Raw genomic sequence first — 17985 nt, 5'->3', positions numbered from 1 at the left:
TCAAACTCTGCAGTTCTATTTTTTTTGTGCACATTTTAATAAATCACTGCACCTACTTTCAATTTTCTTGACAGTTTATGAAGTAATGAAGAGGTTTTGAGACCTATGTTTAAAAACTGCGTGCTTATAAGTAAAACTCATAACCAAAAAAACATATTTAAAGACAGATAAGCAAGGACAAGTGGAAGTGGAAGAGTTAAAGAGAAAGAGGTGAGGAAGTTTTGAAGGTGGAGAAAGGGGAAAGAAGTGCTCCAGCTGTACCCTGAGCTTCAATATAGCCAAGAATTTCATCCCTGGAAAAGATCTTTCCTTCTCCCCCTGTCTGTCTGGAAAAATCTCCTCTACACAGACGCTGTATTCTCAAGGGCTGCAGTCACAATGCTCTCCTCTTCCAAACCACTCCCACTCCCAGGTTACCCAAGTGGGCCAGTCGCAACAGAAATTATGAGCTGGCAAACTAGGCCGGCTCAGCTGCAGCACAGAGGTGGCTGGGGTCATCGCATGGAGGAAGTGGCCTCACCCGGAATGCACAGCAGCAGGCACGACCAGACATGCAGCGTCTACTTCGCTTATTCTCACTCTATCCTTCTTTCTCTTCCTGCCTCCTTTATTTACCTTCCTGCATTCTGTCATTTTATTTCACCTCCATTCCTTCCCCTCTCTCATCCTTGCCCTGCCTCCTCATGCCTTTACTGAGTGAGGGCATTGAGTTTATAATTAAGTGCCAGGCAGGGCATGCAGCAACAGCCAATTCTCTCTATGCCTCACACACACTGAAGTACAGGTTTAAACTACCTTGCGTCGAATTGAATCTCTGTCTCTGTTCTTCTCTTTCTTACAAACTACTTTGGAGTTGAGATTGTTGGTTGAAGAAAAAGAGAAAGTCAGGTATGCAACACACAAGCACACATGCACAAAGTACACTTAACTGTGCCCAGAGGGATCACATTCCATTGCACACCACCTGGAGTCAGAGACAGTTCCCATGGCGACCAGTTACCCAAATACAATGGGACATAACACAAAATTAAGATATACGCACTCAAAACACTCCCTTTAACCAGTTTTACAGTTGCCCCGAGGGCAGACAATCTTGTAGGTAAATCCTACAAAAAGATTTTTCTTCACCGCCTGTCAAGCTGAGATTACATAAATACTAAGTACACACAGAGGCATACTTACACACGAATACATACAGCACACACACACACACATACAGGATTTTGCCATTCTTTGATCTGTTTCTGCTATGATATGAAGCATGCTCCATAAACATAGATTCAACAGAAGTCAGCTAGATGCAATGTTTAGCAGAGAGAAAGCTGGAAAACACTCGGTTTGACTCAACACACAACTGAGACATCACTGCTAATTCATTGCAATGAGCTTGACAAATAGTTTGGGCTGCTTGTTTTAGGAATGCATTTATGTGAGTAATGCGGACGCCAGGTGACAATCTTGCAGCTGGAAATTTGTTGAGTTGTATTTGTTAGTTGACTGAAAATTACACAATCCAATTTGATGATTTAAAACTCCATTGAATCATTTAGAAAAAAAAAACCTTTACAACAAAAGCTGAAAAGAACCCTGTTTTCTGTAGTGCCAAACAGTTTTATTAGACAGATAAAATACAAATAATGGCAAAAAGAAAATAGGACACAATGACTGTTCTGGGCACTTAAAATTAAATTAAGGTGGTTAAAAGATTCATTTCTGAGCCTGACAATAACATTAGTACCTGCTAGTATTCTTAATGACACCTTTTCAAACATAAAGAAAAGCAAAGAGAAAATTGGGCTCTATTTTGGGATAATATGACTTTATTATTTATTTTCCCAAGGAAGAGCGATTAAAACAATAAGCTGATTTATCATAAATGCACTGTATATGCTTTCAGCTGACCTGAATACAGACATCTTCCACATTTCTATTGCACAGCAACTTTTATTTCAGCGACCCTGTCACTCTGTCCCGTATGGGTGGGATTTGGATTTCAAGGCAGGTTTGAAAAAGATCCTAAAACAACCACTTCTGGTTACAAACAGCAAAAGGACCATCCAAAACAGTACACTAAATTAAACCCTTCTGAAAAAATGTATTTGTGTCTCCTCACCCAGTTTGTTTAGAGCCATCTGGCTGGAAGTAAACACAGGCCGCGAGACTTTCCATCATTTTTCTCTCAACCAGCAATTTCCATTTACATCAAAGGGCTCAGAGAGTAGAAGTGCACACTCTGGCAGAAGGCTAGTCACAGAAAACCTCAGCAAACTTCTCAAGCAAGGCAGTGAATCCAACAAGAGCAATATCAGCATAGCCTATCCAAACGGGGTAAACAGTGCAGCGAGGAGAAGCAGAGACAAACCCAGTGAAAGAGAGACGTAGAGGGCAACAAAGTGGAGGAATGAAGTGAAATGAAGGGGATATTCTGCCTGTTTAACATCTTCTCATGTCCCCATTCTTTCCTAGTTTGCCCGAGTTTGAACAAATCTTTAAGGAATTTCATTTACAATATGCATCATAAGGAGACCAAATAATTTCATATAACTAACGAAGATACGACATTTCAACAAGAGTCTGTGGTTCATACATGGTGGCTGAAACTTACAATAAAGCGATAAAGGTGAGTTCCATGAAACCAAGACTATAAAGCTTCTTCATTACAATCTTTTTGTAGCATGTCTCATTTAGATGACTTTTTTTGATAAGCACTTTCATGTTGTGGTTACAATACAGTTTCTAGTTAACATTACAAGAGAAGTATCGCATTGATGTCTTATCAAAGCCATTCTGAGCAGCATTAAGGTCAGCGGAACGTCTTTACCGACAGCAGGGCTGATCGATTTTGAAGAAGCGTGAAGACGTGAAATAACAGAATCAGGATACCCTGGACGAGCACGAAGAACATTAATCAGAGAGTAGAGGGAGCAAAAAACTGCATACATCTGCTGGCACAACACAAAACAGACCCCTGATTCCCACCTCCATGTGTTCAGAGGAAAACATCCAGCCAGCTAATGCAGCAACACAAAACAGAGGTCACACAGGCAGCGCTGAACACAACCATGTGTTTTTCAGAAAAAAAAATAGCAAACAGGACTGCAGCAGAGAGCAGGACTGCATTTCCCAACATGCCCCTGCACTGCAGCAGCACTGAGACTGAACTAAGGGATCAGTCTGCAAAAAAAACCATCGCACAAAATTAATATCAGTTTGCTATCAAAGACAATTGTTAAGATGATGTTCTTTTAAAATATTAATCTTTAAATTCATTTTAATAATTACTAATTAATTGCTTAATAATAGCTAAATACATTTGTTTTTAGTATAGTTATATACAAACAACTAAAAAAATATGAAAAAAATGAATTAATATATCAATCAAACAGAAGATGAGAAACAATAAAAATGAGATCATGTGGCGGTCTGTCCCCTTGCATTTAGTTTCTATTCACCTTTAAAAGCATAAAAGCTACAACTGCATGTCGGTTTTAGAGAAAATATGGCACAGTTTTGTTCTTATATACCTGAAGCATAGACACCATTTTTATATCCAATAAACTGAGGACTTTTAGCGTGGCTGCCAGACGGCCATGACTCCAACCAAACCACAGCCTATTACAAAGCTGCATGAAAAATGTTGCTGCAGCCACCCAAGACTCATGATGTCATATCCTCCTCGGCAGGGCACACCTTCCTGCTCTTCACCCCCTGGCCTCATCATCCCCCCATAAAATCTCAACAAAGACCAAACAACACAGTAAACCAACACAGCCTTGTAAAGCACACATAGACACTTGCATGCACACAAACGCATGGTAACACACTCGCATTCCAGAGCAGGGTGCTCTAACACACCCTCTAGAGTCTTGCCCTTTGATGTGAGTGTGGGAAAGCTCAGGGGAATGGTCTTAGTGGGGGGAGGGAGAGAAAAAGGGAAGGGGGAGCTGAAGAGGGGGCACTAGTTGAAGCTGACCCCTGGAGCACTGACAGGTCAGTCTGTTTAAGCAGGGGATGTAGACACGCTGGCACTTGCACACACACGGAAAATGCTAATTAGCTGACTGATATAGGGAAGGATAAGATTAAGATAACCTGATGTTCTGCTGAAAAGGAACCAAAAGAAGAAAAAAAAACACCCTAAAAGATGAAAGCGAGGAATTAAAATGGAAGGCAGCCATTGGGAGTGAAGAGGGAAGGCAGCAGCATCTCACTGACATAAAACGACTAAAAAGAAATAAGTATAAATCAGGGAAACTGTGAGTTATTTAAACGTATATGTGATTTCTAAACGTTTCTTAAGCTATAAGGGTAAGTTTTAGTCTAAAACCAATTAGCTAAATGGATTCAGTAGCTGTTAGCACTGATGCAGCTAATCTTAAGCATCAATCCCTTCAATACAAAACCATCTATTCTGCTCCAGGTGTGCATTAAGAGAGAATAAAACAGGAGACTAATGAAGAAGATATTGGGTGGATAGTGTATAATCTTTTCTGGCTGCTGAGTTGATGTCTCCGGAGTTGGTCTGTCGTGGCAGAGCACCCGAGTGTGTCTACACACGCTTGCATGCATGCACTGCAGTGCAGCAGCTACACAGAGGTTACTTTCTATAAAAGCCGTTCCCCGGCTGTGCCCTGAGGTCTCTGTAATCTCACTCTGTAAAGTCACACACACTTGCACCCTGAGTACTAATGTAAGCACACAAGTACACAAGCATGTGCAAACACAAAGCTCTGAGGTCTCAGTAATCACACCGAGTCGGTCTAAAGAGCAGCTCAGTTCGTCTTCAAAACACACCATCTCACTCCACTGCTCATTAAACCCGGTGAGGAAGATAGAGGGAAAGAGTTGGAGTGTGTGTGTGTGTGTGGCCCTCCACATTAATAACATCTGCATTCAAAGTTGACCTCCAGCCACCAACCTTTCAGCCATATTAACTGCCTGCAACTGTAGGAGAAGAAAAAGGCACCAGAAAAAGGCAAACATGGACACACTGTGCCTTCAATGCTCAGCGTTGCTTACAGTGGCACACATGCAGCCGTACAAATAAACAGACAACCACCAAAGCCAGACCAGAACTGTGTCAACACTGTGAGTTTTTAGCCAATCAAAACCTGTTCTCCCTCTCATTTGACCCTGGTATGACTGAAAAAAACTTCTCTATCTTTCATCTTCTAACCATCTTTCCACAAGTCACTTATCCATGTCCGAGATCTTTGGTTGAATCTGTAAATCTTTGCATCCACTCATCTTATCACAGCATTTTTCTCTCTGCCTGTAGGTCTGCCTGCAGCAACCCTTCTGATTTCAGTAAAAATTGAATTATGTAGTGGTTAGAGGAATGGATGCTGGCTGTTATTTGTTACTACAAACAGTGCTTTAGTGGTGAGGGTTTTATGAGCGGGGGGGGGGGGGCGCGCAAAACTGTGTCTGAGCCAAAACTGCTTTCTCTCAACTGAGAAAGCGAAAAAAGACTGAAGGAAGAAGACGTGGATCGATTGTAGGAAAAAGATTGTAAGGAAAACAAAGACATCCTTTCAAAGTTTCTGAGCAGCAGCTTACACTCTCTGACATCATCAAAGTGAGACAGTTCCAAAAGAGTCGGGGGGGAAATCCCATGTTACTGTCATCTCCCTCCTTCTTTAAGAGCTTTTAAGTGGCTCACATTTCCAGGCTTTTCATGTGCAGACATGGGACACAGCCTGAGTACAGCTACAGCTGCCCAGCCTCATTGGCTCTGCAGTTGAGCAGACTGCTTTAAGCAAGCACTTTTCAGTTGGGAGATTACACCCTTCAATGCCAACCCACCCTTGTCCCTCTTTTCACCCTTACTTTCTGCATTATTGAGGTTCAGTGTATCTCTTTTACACTTAAGAGTTCATTTAGGGAGCATTCCCACCAGGTCTTCTGGATCAAACTTTAGATTGATCCAGAAGGAAAAGTGGAAGGTAAAATTCTCCATAAAGTAAAACTTTTGTTTGCCTTGCAACATACTTGATATATTTTAAGTTCAAAACTCATACAGCAAGCGTAACGTTCAAAAAATGGGGAATAACTCTATTTCACAATGATGCACAAGACAATAGTGACCAGGTCACATGGTAATATAATACAATACTGTAAGAGGAAACTGACCCTGGATGCATTGCAGTGAACCATCTTCCGCCCGGATGGTAAACGTCTCCCCCGGGTTCACCTGCACCAGAATGACCTGTCAAACACAAAGAAAAACATCATTATAAAAAAGAAATCATGCAAATTAAATAAATTAATTTAAGCATGTATATACCATCCTAAAAATACATCAATCTTGAACAACAATGCAACATGATAGAGTCCCTTGTGTGCAGTCAATCATTTTGCAGAGGCATAATAGACATCGTATCAGGGCGTGCACTGAGAGTTCACACATACTAATGTGGTGTTAAATAATCCACTCGTAACACAACTGTATTTGAGAAAAAAGCTTTTCCTGTTTCAACACAAAACCAGAACACACAGACATAACACACAGAGATGCGTGTCTCTCAGCTGAACGGATGAGGTGACGGATGAAGCCAGAAAAACATTGTTTCGCTTTCGGAGTGTTGTTTCCAGAACGAGCCTGAAAAAAGCATGCCTGCTCCCTACCGTCATGTTCTCCGCGTACAGACTGTTGAGAGTGTACACGTGGCTGTAGACATGAAACAGGTGACCCTCCATTGCACACATATCCGGCCACACATGCATGCACACCCAAGCGCAGCTCTGTCTATCCTCCACAGGTGTGCTGCTGTAGCAGTCTCATGTCCTTCACTCCTCCTGCTGTCTCCGCATCTTCTCCCATCTCAGTGCTAACCTGCTCCTCTTCCTCAGACACACACACTCACACACTTCCTGCTCTGTCTGCTGCAGCGGCTGCTGTTGCTATGGCAACCTCAGCATAGTACATGGTGACCTAAGCACCGAGAAAACTCCAATATCGGACCATGTGGGCATGAGTGTGTGGAGGGAATACCTAAAACCTGCACATTCTAAGATCATGGCGTGCGTGAATGTAAAAAACGTCATGACGATCCAGTCAGTAAAATATTTGATTAACTGACGAAACATTTTAAGCATAAAAGCTGTTAGAATTCTGTCTTCATGTTGAAACACTGCAGTTTTAGAAACACTCCATGATTTGGCTTTGCAACTCGGTGCATGTCCTTCCCTTCTGTCACACCCCTTTGAATGACCTTTTTCCGGAAGAAAACACAAAGGCATTAACCTTGGCTTCCAGGACTTATTTGAGTATAAATAAATTACAGCGGATGCGGATCTTGTTGTGTGTGCTTCCTTCTGTCAGGCAGATAAATTATGTATTTCATGATGTGGTTACTGCACACGTTTAAGAGTAAAAACACGACCCAAGCAAAAGTTACTTACGTTATACATAACACTGACTTTTCATATTAAAATCAAAGTTTTAAAAAGTTTACAGCCCAAATATAAATATCTGATCCTTTTAGGGTCTTACAGGTCATCTGGAAAAGGTGTGCATTCTGTGCCATCATTAAAACTAAACAGGGACAAGAAGCCTTCAGCTTTTATGCACGATATCTGAGGGAGCAAACTTCTAGGGACCAGTAGGTTTGCTGCAACGCTTGCTTCTTATAGATCAAATCTGCATACTTTCATGTTTGCCAGTGTAGCTGAGTGGCTGGAGGAAATCAGTGGACTTTCATTATGAACTGTCACAGCAAGGCCACTTATACTTTTTTTCATCTTATTTTATTTTATTTCAGTTTACTATTGTTGAGATAGTGTGTCTTGTAACATTTTAAAAGTCCTCTTCAGCCCTTTAAATCTCTTTGCTGAATTGTACAAAATGAATAAATTGCCTTGCCTTATGTTGCAACCACCAATTTAAATTTTTTCATTTTTGTCTTTTGGCATGACCGACTACTCTAAGTACTAGTGTTAGCATGAGTCCCAGACAGGATTGCCAAAGAGAAAACACAGTCAAAGGCACAAAATAAAGTCCTACCATTCTAACAGAAAAGACTTCTCGCCATTATTCCCAATCATTCATATCAAAAGGACTTTACCACTTGGATCATAGGTACCAAAAAAAGATTTGAAAAGTATTGGCTATTATATACATCATAAGGTGAGCTTTAAAATTCCAATAGTATATAAAAAATATTATATTTTTTCTCTTAAAAAATCAATTTGACAAATGTAATCAGCAGTTTAGCTCTGAGTTAAATATTATCAATAATGCAACTAACATATTCGCACAGCAGTTCATCTTAAAATGAGCTGCTGTCGAAACCTTACAACTGTACACATGTATGTCTCCTAGTTTCATTGCACCGAGGCAACAGACACCGATATGTACGTGTAGGCATGTAAATGCAGATAGACAGAAAAGCTGATAGACAAGCAAGCAGACAAACACATCAGAGCGTCTTCAGACTCAACACAGACTAGTGTGCCCACACGGATGCTGAAAGACTTGAAGAAACAAACACATCCACTCTAACACACATGGAGCACGACAAACCGAGAAAACAAATGTACACAGAAAAAGGACACACACTTGCTGACTCAAATCTTTATAATCATCTGTCTAGATCTGTGATTCCACATTGGGAACCGAGTTTAAACTGCAGGGTGTTACAATAAAAAGAGCTCCCTAACTGCTGTGTACTACAGCCAAAATCCCCATAAATGTTATGTGTCACACAACACGCCCACCATGTTTCCTTTCGGCTGTGAGGGAACAGGGATGACAAAAAAAACAAAAAAAAAACTATTGCCATCCCTCATCCACAAAAAGCACACAGTGTGAAACTGTGTCTGTGACAAAAGGATTAAATCCAAGTCAAGTGACTGTGTTGCTTTTAATTACAATGATTGCTTCCTTTTGCCTGTGCACAGCTCGGGTGGGGTTTTGTACTTTGATGCTGATCCAGCTGGCTTCGCAGCATCTGATAAAACAGCCACAGAAGCAGCGAACTCCAGAGTATTTAAAGCTAAGGCCTTGGATTCATCAGTAGAGCAAGTGAGCTTAAGCTGCTTAACTGTAGTACTGAATGAATGTTAATAAATCTCTATCTATCCAGGTGCTCAGTCTTATTCCTGGCAGTGGCTAATTCTGTGTTACAAAAGCTTGGAAGCTTGTCATTACCTGTGGCAATGTGAAATGACAACAAAGAGAAGAGCTGCAAGTTGGCTTCATGTGTATCCTAGCAAAATGTAACATATGTGAACGGCAAAGTTATGCTGAAGGTAGATGGCTCCATTTGCAAATTCACCCCTGCAAAGACAGCTGGATGCAAATGTGCACCTGTGTGAGACGGCGTTTGTTTTTACCTGCTGCGCTGCGTCACCGTTAACCATGTGAGGCATGAGAGGGACCTCCCCGTTCAGGGGGAGGTGCGGAGCCAAGTCCAGTGGAATCTGGTCTGTCATCATCATTGTGACGTACATTCATGGAGAAATTGACTGAACTGCCCTACCTGGGAAAGTACAGAGACAAAAAACAGGACATTCTTATTGTTTTATCACGAAGGCAGTAAATGTCAGAATCACATCTCCATCTTTTTAACCACATAATAGAGACCAGAAGAAATAAATAGATGGCTATAATAGTTAAAATTCAAAAGTTAGACACAAATCCAACAATGTAAGAAAGCCCAGTTACACTTTGCTTATAGCTGCTAGCAACACACTAAACAGGCAAAAAATAACACTGATTATTGGGCTTTCATCAAACAACAAAGCAAGTCTTCTTATTTCCCAAACTGACTTTGCAATTATATCCAGATCATGCTACACCTCTATTAAACCAGACAATGTGTGTCCAAAAGTGTTTATCATCCAATTTTCTCATTGACAAAGCAATTTTCCACTCCCTGTGAGCATGGAAGCGTCTTTGCATTGATGACGAGCTTTTATCAAATTTCCCTGTTTCCAATGAGTTTAAAGCAGTCGTGCAGTTTTTAATCGTAATTTCAATAAGCTTTTGGGGCAATATTTAAGGATCTTTGTTACAATGGAGGTGAATGAAATACAAGCTATGCACACTGATGCAAAATGACAATGAACAACATGTAGAGTTCATTTTAACAAAGGTGAACAAGTAGACAGGTGGAAAAAACACCACTCATTCCAATTTCGTCTTGTATGTTTGTCTTGTTGCACACTGGTTTGCATGGGTAAGATAGCCTTCAAAAGATCTCAAGTCATATCATGTTAATATCAAATAAAAGGTATGATGAAAAGGGAAGAAGAAAACAAATGAGTGTTCAATCAATTTAAAACTTTTCACCATCAACAATAGTCTTTGGGATTATGGTCTTGTTTAGACAGCTAATGAAAAAAAGAGACCTGGGATTTCAAAAAAAAAAAAAAAAAAAAAAGGTCTTAAGCTTATTGGTGAATAGAGGTAACTGCATGGCTGTAACAATACAGTAAAGAAAGACGAGTATTTTACCCATACATGAAAGCACACTAAAATACAAGAGGTCCCTTAAAGGTGGAGTATGTAAGATTTTCAATATTTTCTAAATCAATTAACTAATAAAATAACTACAATCATAATTAGATAGTTTTTTGAACATGTAGGTTCCAGTCTGTCCATATTTGTCCAAGTTTAATTAATGACCAATGACAAAAAGCACTTTTTTTTTACTGGTAGGCAAACATTTAAGAAGGGTCTTTGTCATGAATTAAACTTGTAATTTAATAACACATCAAATATGGACAGACTGGAACCTACATTATTTTTTTTGGGTAATTTATTTTGAAAATATTGAAAATCTTACATACTCCACCTTTAAGGTCCTCTGGGGTCAACTGCGTTTTTGCTCTATGCAGAGTGAGTGAAAGCTAAATCTGGCCATGCTTTCTCGGCTTGCATAATAATAGAAGTAAAAGCCAAACAACATCAGCGTGAAGAAAATAAAACAGCAACCAGTGCCATTCATCTTAAGTGGAAAATAACATGGCATCATCAAACCGGCTACAGGGCAAGAGCACAAAGAAACCAAAGAGGCATGTGTCAGCTATGCACGGGGTCCTCATCAGGGTTTTAACCCAAACCTTTAACAAAGTGTGTGTGCTTACACATACACACAGCAAAAACCACACAGATAAACACGGCCAAATCACTAAAGCTCTATATGCTGTCTGCAGAAAGAAACAAACACACGGGGAAGCTAAGAAGTGCTGCCAAAAGTGCTCCGCAGTTGCACATCATTTGCACACACAAACATATATTCAAACACACACATTCGTTGCCAGAAGTAGATTATTATATGATGTAGGTGTTTGGTGAAAGAAGCCACTGCTAAAGATCTACTGATTGATGTCTATATAAGCTGCACACACACACAAGTGACATATGAAATATGTATCTATGTGGGATTTTTTTTCATTTGGTAAGAAATAAGAAAGCCATTAGATATCCATCACTGACACACAGAGTGCATGAGCATGTGCACGCACACAGCATTTCTCCAAAAACAGCTGTGTGTCATTGTGTGTCTTTTCTTTCAGCTGGTCTTCTTCAGGCTCTGACAGGGTCGCTGGAAGGGTTAGTGTCTCATACAGCTGGGGCTCGTACATAAACACACACTCACACAACCCCTTTCAGCATCTTTTACCATTTCTCAATCAATCTTCTCTTTTAAATGACTGACTTTGTTCTTCTCCTCTTTAATTCTCCGTCTGAGCCATGTTCCCAGTTCAGCCTGGCCATCCTACCTTGAGCATGCACGCACACACACACACACACACACACACACACACACACACAATACATCACAGACAGATGGTAATACCACTGTCAGCTTTGCCAGGAAAAAGAGAAGAAACCAAGTTTGAGAAGAAAGTTGAGGGGAAGACGATGGGACTAAGTAGTTCATGATAAAATACAGGAGGAGGAGGACAGTTCAAGACCTCCCTACAAATCACACAGTGTTTATCAAAATCAAATGGTTCATATAATATTTTTGCTCAAAATTAAATCCCCACAGAAAAGAGAAGACTAAAACCAACAGTGCATGCCATTGATGTGATTTCACACTTAGGTCGCACATAGATTTAACCCTAAATGGATGTTTTAAACCTCACATCTACATCTCGGGGCATGCAGTCATGAAGATTATGTTTAAACCTCCCACAATAAAAATGTTGATTTAACTCATAAAGACACGACCCATGACAAAATGATCAGATAAGCTAAATTCTTTGAATATGAGGTCTTTATTTGTCCCTTTAATAAAATGTAAAATTAAAAAAAAGTACTCAGATTTTTTTAGCCCAACCTTATACAGTACTACACATCTGAAATGTTGCACTTTTAAAGTTTTCTCATTGGGTCTTAAATACGTTTCATTCCTGTCTGCTAAATACAAAGCTGGAGTGTATATGCTAATTTCATGACACACCCTGATCGAAGTGCTATTGAACAGTTTATTGCTACATTATTGTTAGAATTAGAAGTTAGACCTAGTTAGGAACATACATTTCAAGCATGTTGCAGCTGACTTTTTTGCTACTGGAAACTCAGAAATTCCAACTTCTGAGATTAAATAAAACTTCTTGCTCTACTTTTACGGTTAGCAAATATTTAAGGTTCTAAGCTTGATGATGTCTTTCATGTAATATTTTGCTGTAATTTGAAGGAACTGATGTGCAAATATATATAGGTTAGAGGCTATTTACACAACAATAACAGAAAAATGCTCATCTGATGCATTTGTTGACCGTGACCTACCATGTTGCTAGTGTAACTATGGTTATGCTGTTGAAAGAAAAGCAGCCATAAATGCATGTTTATTTCCAACTGTTGTGTATTGCACATATTGTCTACAACATATATAACATCCATATCTGAGGACTGAATGCGTTACTTAATCAATAAGGACATATGTTTCTCATTGAAATCATGACCAAATATTGCTGTCTTTATAATTTTAGCTAAGCACACACACACACACACACACACACACACACACACACACACACACACACACACACACACACACACACACACACCTTAACATATACTGGTTTCAGTTCCACTTTGGAATGGGGGAGGAATAAGGTACTGATTACCAACAGGGATAAAATGTTGCAAAGTTCCATGTTGGATGCAGAAAACAATCAGCTGCTTGTATAAGTTTATGAATGTTTGTGTGAATGTGTGTTTGAAAGACTGTCTGTGCACGTACACGTGTCTCTGTCATTAAACAGAAAGTCTGGTATAAGCATGAAAACTGCCTCTCTGACATAAAAGATGCATAGAGAAAAGTGCACACCGAGATGTAACGCACACACAGACACACACAGAAGCACCAGTGGCAGCTCTGACCTCATAACACAACAGTCATTACTCATACAGCCATTCCTTATTCACACTCACACACACACCCAATGACTCTAGTTTGCCCATCCTGATGAAGCATAATGGATATTCACAGCAACTTAACAGACTGTCTGACTTACTTCCAGTTGACTGCTTCACACCTCTGTCTCCCTACAACCAGTCAAATAACCAAAGAAACCAAAACACAAACACACACACACACACACACACACACACACACGCACACACAGCATTGTGAATACATCAAACAATAAAAAAAATCAAAGCCTGGCATCTTATCATGTCTGATCTTAGAAGCTGTAACTGAATTTATCCATAAATAAACTCGTTCAACAGTATCACCACATATCATTATCGGTATTGGCTCAATACCATGTGTGTGTACTCGGTATTATAAAAGTGTTCTAATACCACAACCGATAGCCAATACCACACCAGTTAAGTCAGCGCAGATGTGTTTGATGACAAGCTTTGGTTACGTTTTAAAAGAAATAAATGCCTTGAATGTTAAAATGTGACTTTTTTTTTTTTTTTTTTTTACACTAAAAGCAAGATCTTTGTTGCAAAATTGCACATATATAGTTGTATTTGGGTAAAATGTGCCAAATCAAAATAAAACTTGAAATTGTTAGATCTGTAATGTTATTATTTGTATTGGTGAAGTAACTTAAGAAAGATAATTAATTACAACCTAATGAAATCTTACACAGTGATAACAGCAACAATAACCATAGTCACAATAATGTTCACATAATCAGATTTGATATCAGCAAATATTGGTATCTGCAGATACTCAAACTTCAGATATCGTTATCGGTATCGGTATTGGCATCGGTATCGGTATCAGTATCGGTATCGGATTGGAACTCCCAAAAAGTGAATCGGTGCATTGGGTTTTATCCCGTCCAGAGTCACATGGGGCCTATCTCACTGTAACTTGGTGTTTCCAGTTTGCTTTCTGGATAAATTGCCAGTTCATTAAAGTCCCAGCACAAGTGGGTACCAGTCATAGTTTCAACAAGGAATCTGTTGCGGTGAGGAAGCAGTACTAACTACTGAGGCACTTTGCTATTTCCCATATTATTTTCTGCATCATTCATACAAACAAAAACTTGAAAAAACCATGAGAAACTGAACATTTCTACTTTGTCATCTAACTTAAGGCTAAATATATATTTCATTCATAAATGACACATCAAAGTCTTCCAAAGAATTATACCAGACAACTGCTGGTCTTTAAAACAACAAGGGGTCAGAGTATCAGACATTTATTTGTTACAGTACTCTGACCATGTGACTAACATCACAAACTAAATCCCTAACATCTATTATCAAAGGTGAGGGAGCGGATATAAAAAAAATCTGTAAAAGTCTAAAAAGCTGGACAGACACAAAATTGAACCGGTCTGATTAAATGTCCAAAAGGAGTTAAGTAACCTTGATTTCTAATCTGGATATGGAATGAGACTGTGTGACGAAGAGGCATGAAAAAGATAGGAATATTTGCATAGATGTGGGGCGTTTAAATAGATTGGTTGGTTTGTGTTTTTAGAGTCTTGTTTTATCATTGCAAGAAGACAAAATATCCACACTGCCTCCAAACCAAGTTACTAGTTTTCATTGGGCTGAAAATTAGTGGGTCCCACCTGTCCACAATGCTAAATACAGGAAAGAAAGTAGCTTAAATCCTGTCATTTTTGCGTCTGAAACCCTTTAAACACCCAGCTGTCAATCAGCTGTCAAGTAATGTAAATTTTCTAGCATACATGTTTGGTAAACACAAAGAAGAACTGCACAGACACCGACAGTTTAGCTAAAAACGTGCAGGATTCCTGACACATTCGCAGTTTCAAAGTTTCCAGACCAAACATTTTTAGGCTGTTGTTGATTTTTCTATGCATGCAAACAAGATACACAGAGTGGGTGAAAATATAAGTGCAAGCACATCCAACTACTGTCTGACTATCTTGCATCTGTTAGCGATGGGAACTTTCCTTTGGGTGGATCTCGCTAGTGGTAGGTCAGACAAAAAGAGAAATGAGGAAGCAAGATGGAGAATTGAAACTATCTGGGGGCCAGTGTTATTGTCCATCACTGTGTAGTTTAATAGTCATGAATACAGATCTAACTTTACTTCACTGATTTCAGTGATGACCCAGAGTTCAAGTTGGGACAATAGTTTCCTGTGACTTAGTGGAAAATAGGATGAATACATTTTCAGTGGACTTGAAATGCTTCATTCATAATGTTTCCTGTTTAAGTCAGAGCGTGCATTATGCTTTGTTTTGGATTGAAATAACAGATATTTGTAACATGCATGTAGAAGTGATACAGAAGAGGAGAGATAACAGAGAGAGAAGAGACACAGGTAAAAGCTATCTGCTTTCTCGTAGAGGGTGTGTTGAGCAGCTAGGAATGCTCTCAGGTGTCGGCACTGAATGACTTTTCCCGGCAGAGCCAAAGCAAAATCTCAAACGCTCACAAACGCAGTCAAACAAACCACAGTTGAAACCTACTTAAGTCCGTTCAGCTGACAATTTTAGTCTGCGATGGCCTTTAATACATGCACAGAAATGCGCTGAAATGTGCAATTGTGCTTGCGTGTTTGAGAAATGGGGGTAGCTTCTAAATATGGTGGGAAAGTGCTACCAACACTACTCCCATTCAACCGCAGCTCCTTTTACAAAAGGTATTCAGTCTCGGAGAGACCTGGGCTCTCTCTTTCTCAATCGCCCTCTTTCTAATACACATGCACATACACACACACATACACACAAAAACGCATAGATTCGGTTGGTACCTTTTAACCAGAAGGGAGTGAGGTGCAATGAAAAAAAGAGGACATGTGGAAAAGGAGGGAGGGGGTGGGAAAAGAAAAAAGAAGAGCAGAGACGAAGGCAAAAGAGGAATGCTGTGCTTGGCGTCCGCTGACACACAGTCTCCTCTGACACACACACACACACACACACACACACACACACTTGGAAGCTACAGAGAGGGGATTTATAAGCGATGGAACCTCTTTTGGTTCCCACATTGACCAGCAGCTTTCAGCACATATGCAGACTGCATGTGTGTGTGTGTGTGTGTGTGTGTGTGTGTGTGTGTGTGTGTGTGAAAGAAGGGAAGAGAGCGGGCGAGTGGGTGGGCAGTGAGAGACAGCAGGAAAGCATCTGAGACGAAATTAAAATTTGTAGTTTGTTCTACAATTTGCCCACCTGCATTTGGCCTGCATATGCATGTGCGTGCATTTTGTGCAGCGCCTTTATGTGTGCGCGTCTCAGCACCCGAGTATGGCTGAAGTCCTCTTGCCCTGTAATTGCCGTAATGATATGTCATCAAAGAAGAAGAACTCAAAGCGGGGTGGGGTGGAATGCAACGGACACATATGAGCGCACACGTGTTCCACTTGTAAACCATCTATGAACAAGCTCTTCTTCAAACTTCCTAAACTGAAGACTTTAAGCCACAACTTTTTTTTCTCTTAACAGCTGAGATAGAGCGTATAAAAAAAATTTTAAAAAAACATCTGATGGTGTTAAAAGTCTCAATCAGCCAGCTGTTGCTTAAAACTTTAAATTCTCTTAACAAGCATATTCTTAAGATTTTATTCGGCCCATTTAACCTTGATGGTACCATGGGTGAAGGTGATAAAAAAAAAAGTTTTGTCCTTTGTTAAAGAAATAAGCACTTTAATCTAGTTTAGCAGCTCCAACTTTTTTAGCATGGTACTTCAAATGCTCAGTTAAAGTTTAGTGACAATGAGCTAGCAATTAAAAAAAAACCCTGCTGTACCAGGCAAGCCTGCTTAATTTACAATATATGTGATGAAAATAACATAATGATACAAAAATTAAAATTGCGACTTCACTGCACAGACCTTTGTCTCACTGTATGAGCACAATAAATGTCAAATATTTGTTTTTAATGTAGCCACATCTTATAACTTGTGAATAGTTCAGCATGTGTCTATTTCTACAGATGACTACAGTCATTGCATTTCATTGCGTCTGATTAAATCCAGTTATCGCTCTAAATTCATTTAATTTAATATTAAACAGCAGAAAACACCAATGTGGATTACTCCAGTTTTCCAAAGTTCTTGCTGAGTTAAAACTATTTTTCCTCTTTCATTTTCACTCTTTTTTTTTTCCTCTTTCCTCCAAATGCCGGGCATCAGAGCGCAGGCAAGTCAGGACTCAGCCTGGTAAACGACACCCTCAGCATTTCTCTCCTTCCTCCAACGTTTGCATGCATATGCGCACACATACAAAATGAGTACCCTGAGCAAAGCCTTTCTCCCCTGTCATCCTCCCATCCATCACATCCATCTACAAACCCAGCCAATCCTCTCATCAAGATGGATTTCCAGGAACACGGGCAAAGAAACACACGAACCAGTGACTTTAAATCAACCCTTTCTTGGCCTGTCTCTTCTTTATGAGCACAATAAGCTTTTTAAGTTTTCAAGTTATTCTGTTAACTGCTATGTTTCATTATAAATAATGCAGAAAACTTTAAATTTCCATATTCCTTAAAAAATAAAAAATAAAACATCTGTTTTTTTCAAGGTGCCTACTCTGTAAGTCAGTCAGAAAAAAAAAAATCCAGGATATGACTCTTGCCAT

General features: G+C 39.7%; 1 protein-coding gene across 1 annotated transcript in view; it reads right to left on the bottom strand.

The window, feature by feature from the left end:
* Window positions 1-17985, bottom strand: part of fndc3ba (fibronectin type III domain containing 3Ba) — an 85901-nt gene that overhangs the window by 54130 nt on the left and 13786 nt on the right. The window contains exons 2-3 of the mRNA XM_079262466.1: window positions 9337-9482; window positions 6133-6208 (exon numbers count right to left, since the gene is read on the bottom strand). Of these exons, the coding sequence (XP_079118592.1) occupies window positions 6133-6208; window positions 9337-9453 (193 nt within the window). The 5' untranslated portion in view covers window positions 9454-9482. The remainder of the gene's footprint in view (window positions 1-6132; window positions 6209-9336; window positions 9483-17985) is intronic.

The sequence above is a fragment of the Telmatherina bonti genome (genome assembly GCF_933228915.1).
Source record: "Telmatherina bonti genome assembly, chromosome: 22".
NCBI lineage: Eukaryota > Metazoa > Chordata > Actinopteri > Atheriniformes > Telmatherinidae > Telmatherina > Telmatherina bonti.
The sequence above is the reverse complement of the archived record's forward strand: the minus strand, read 5'-3'. Positions and strand labels throughout refer to the sequence as shown.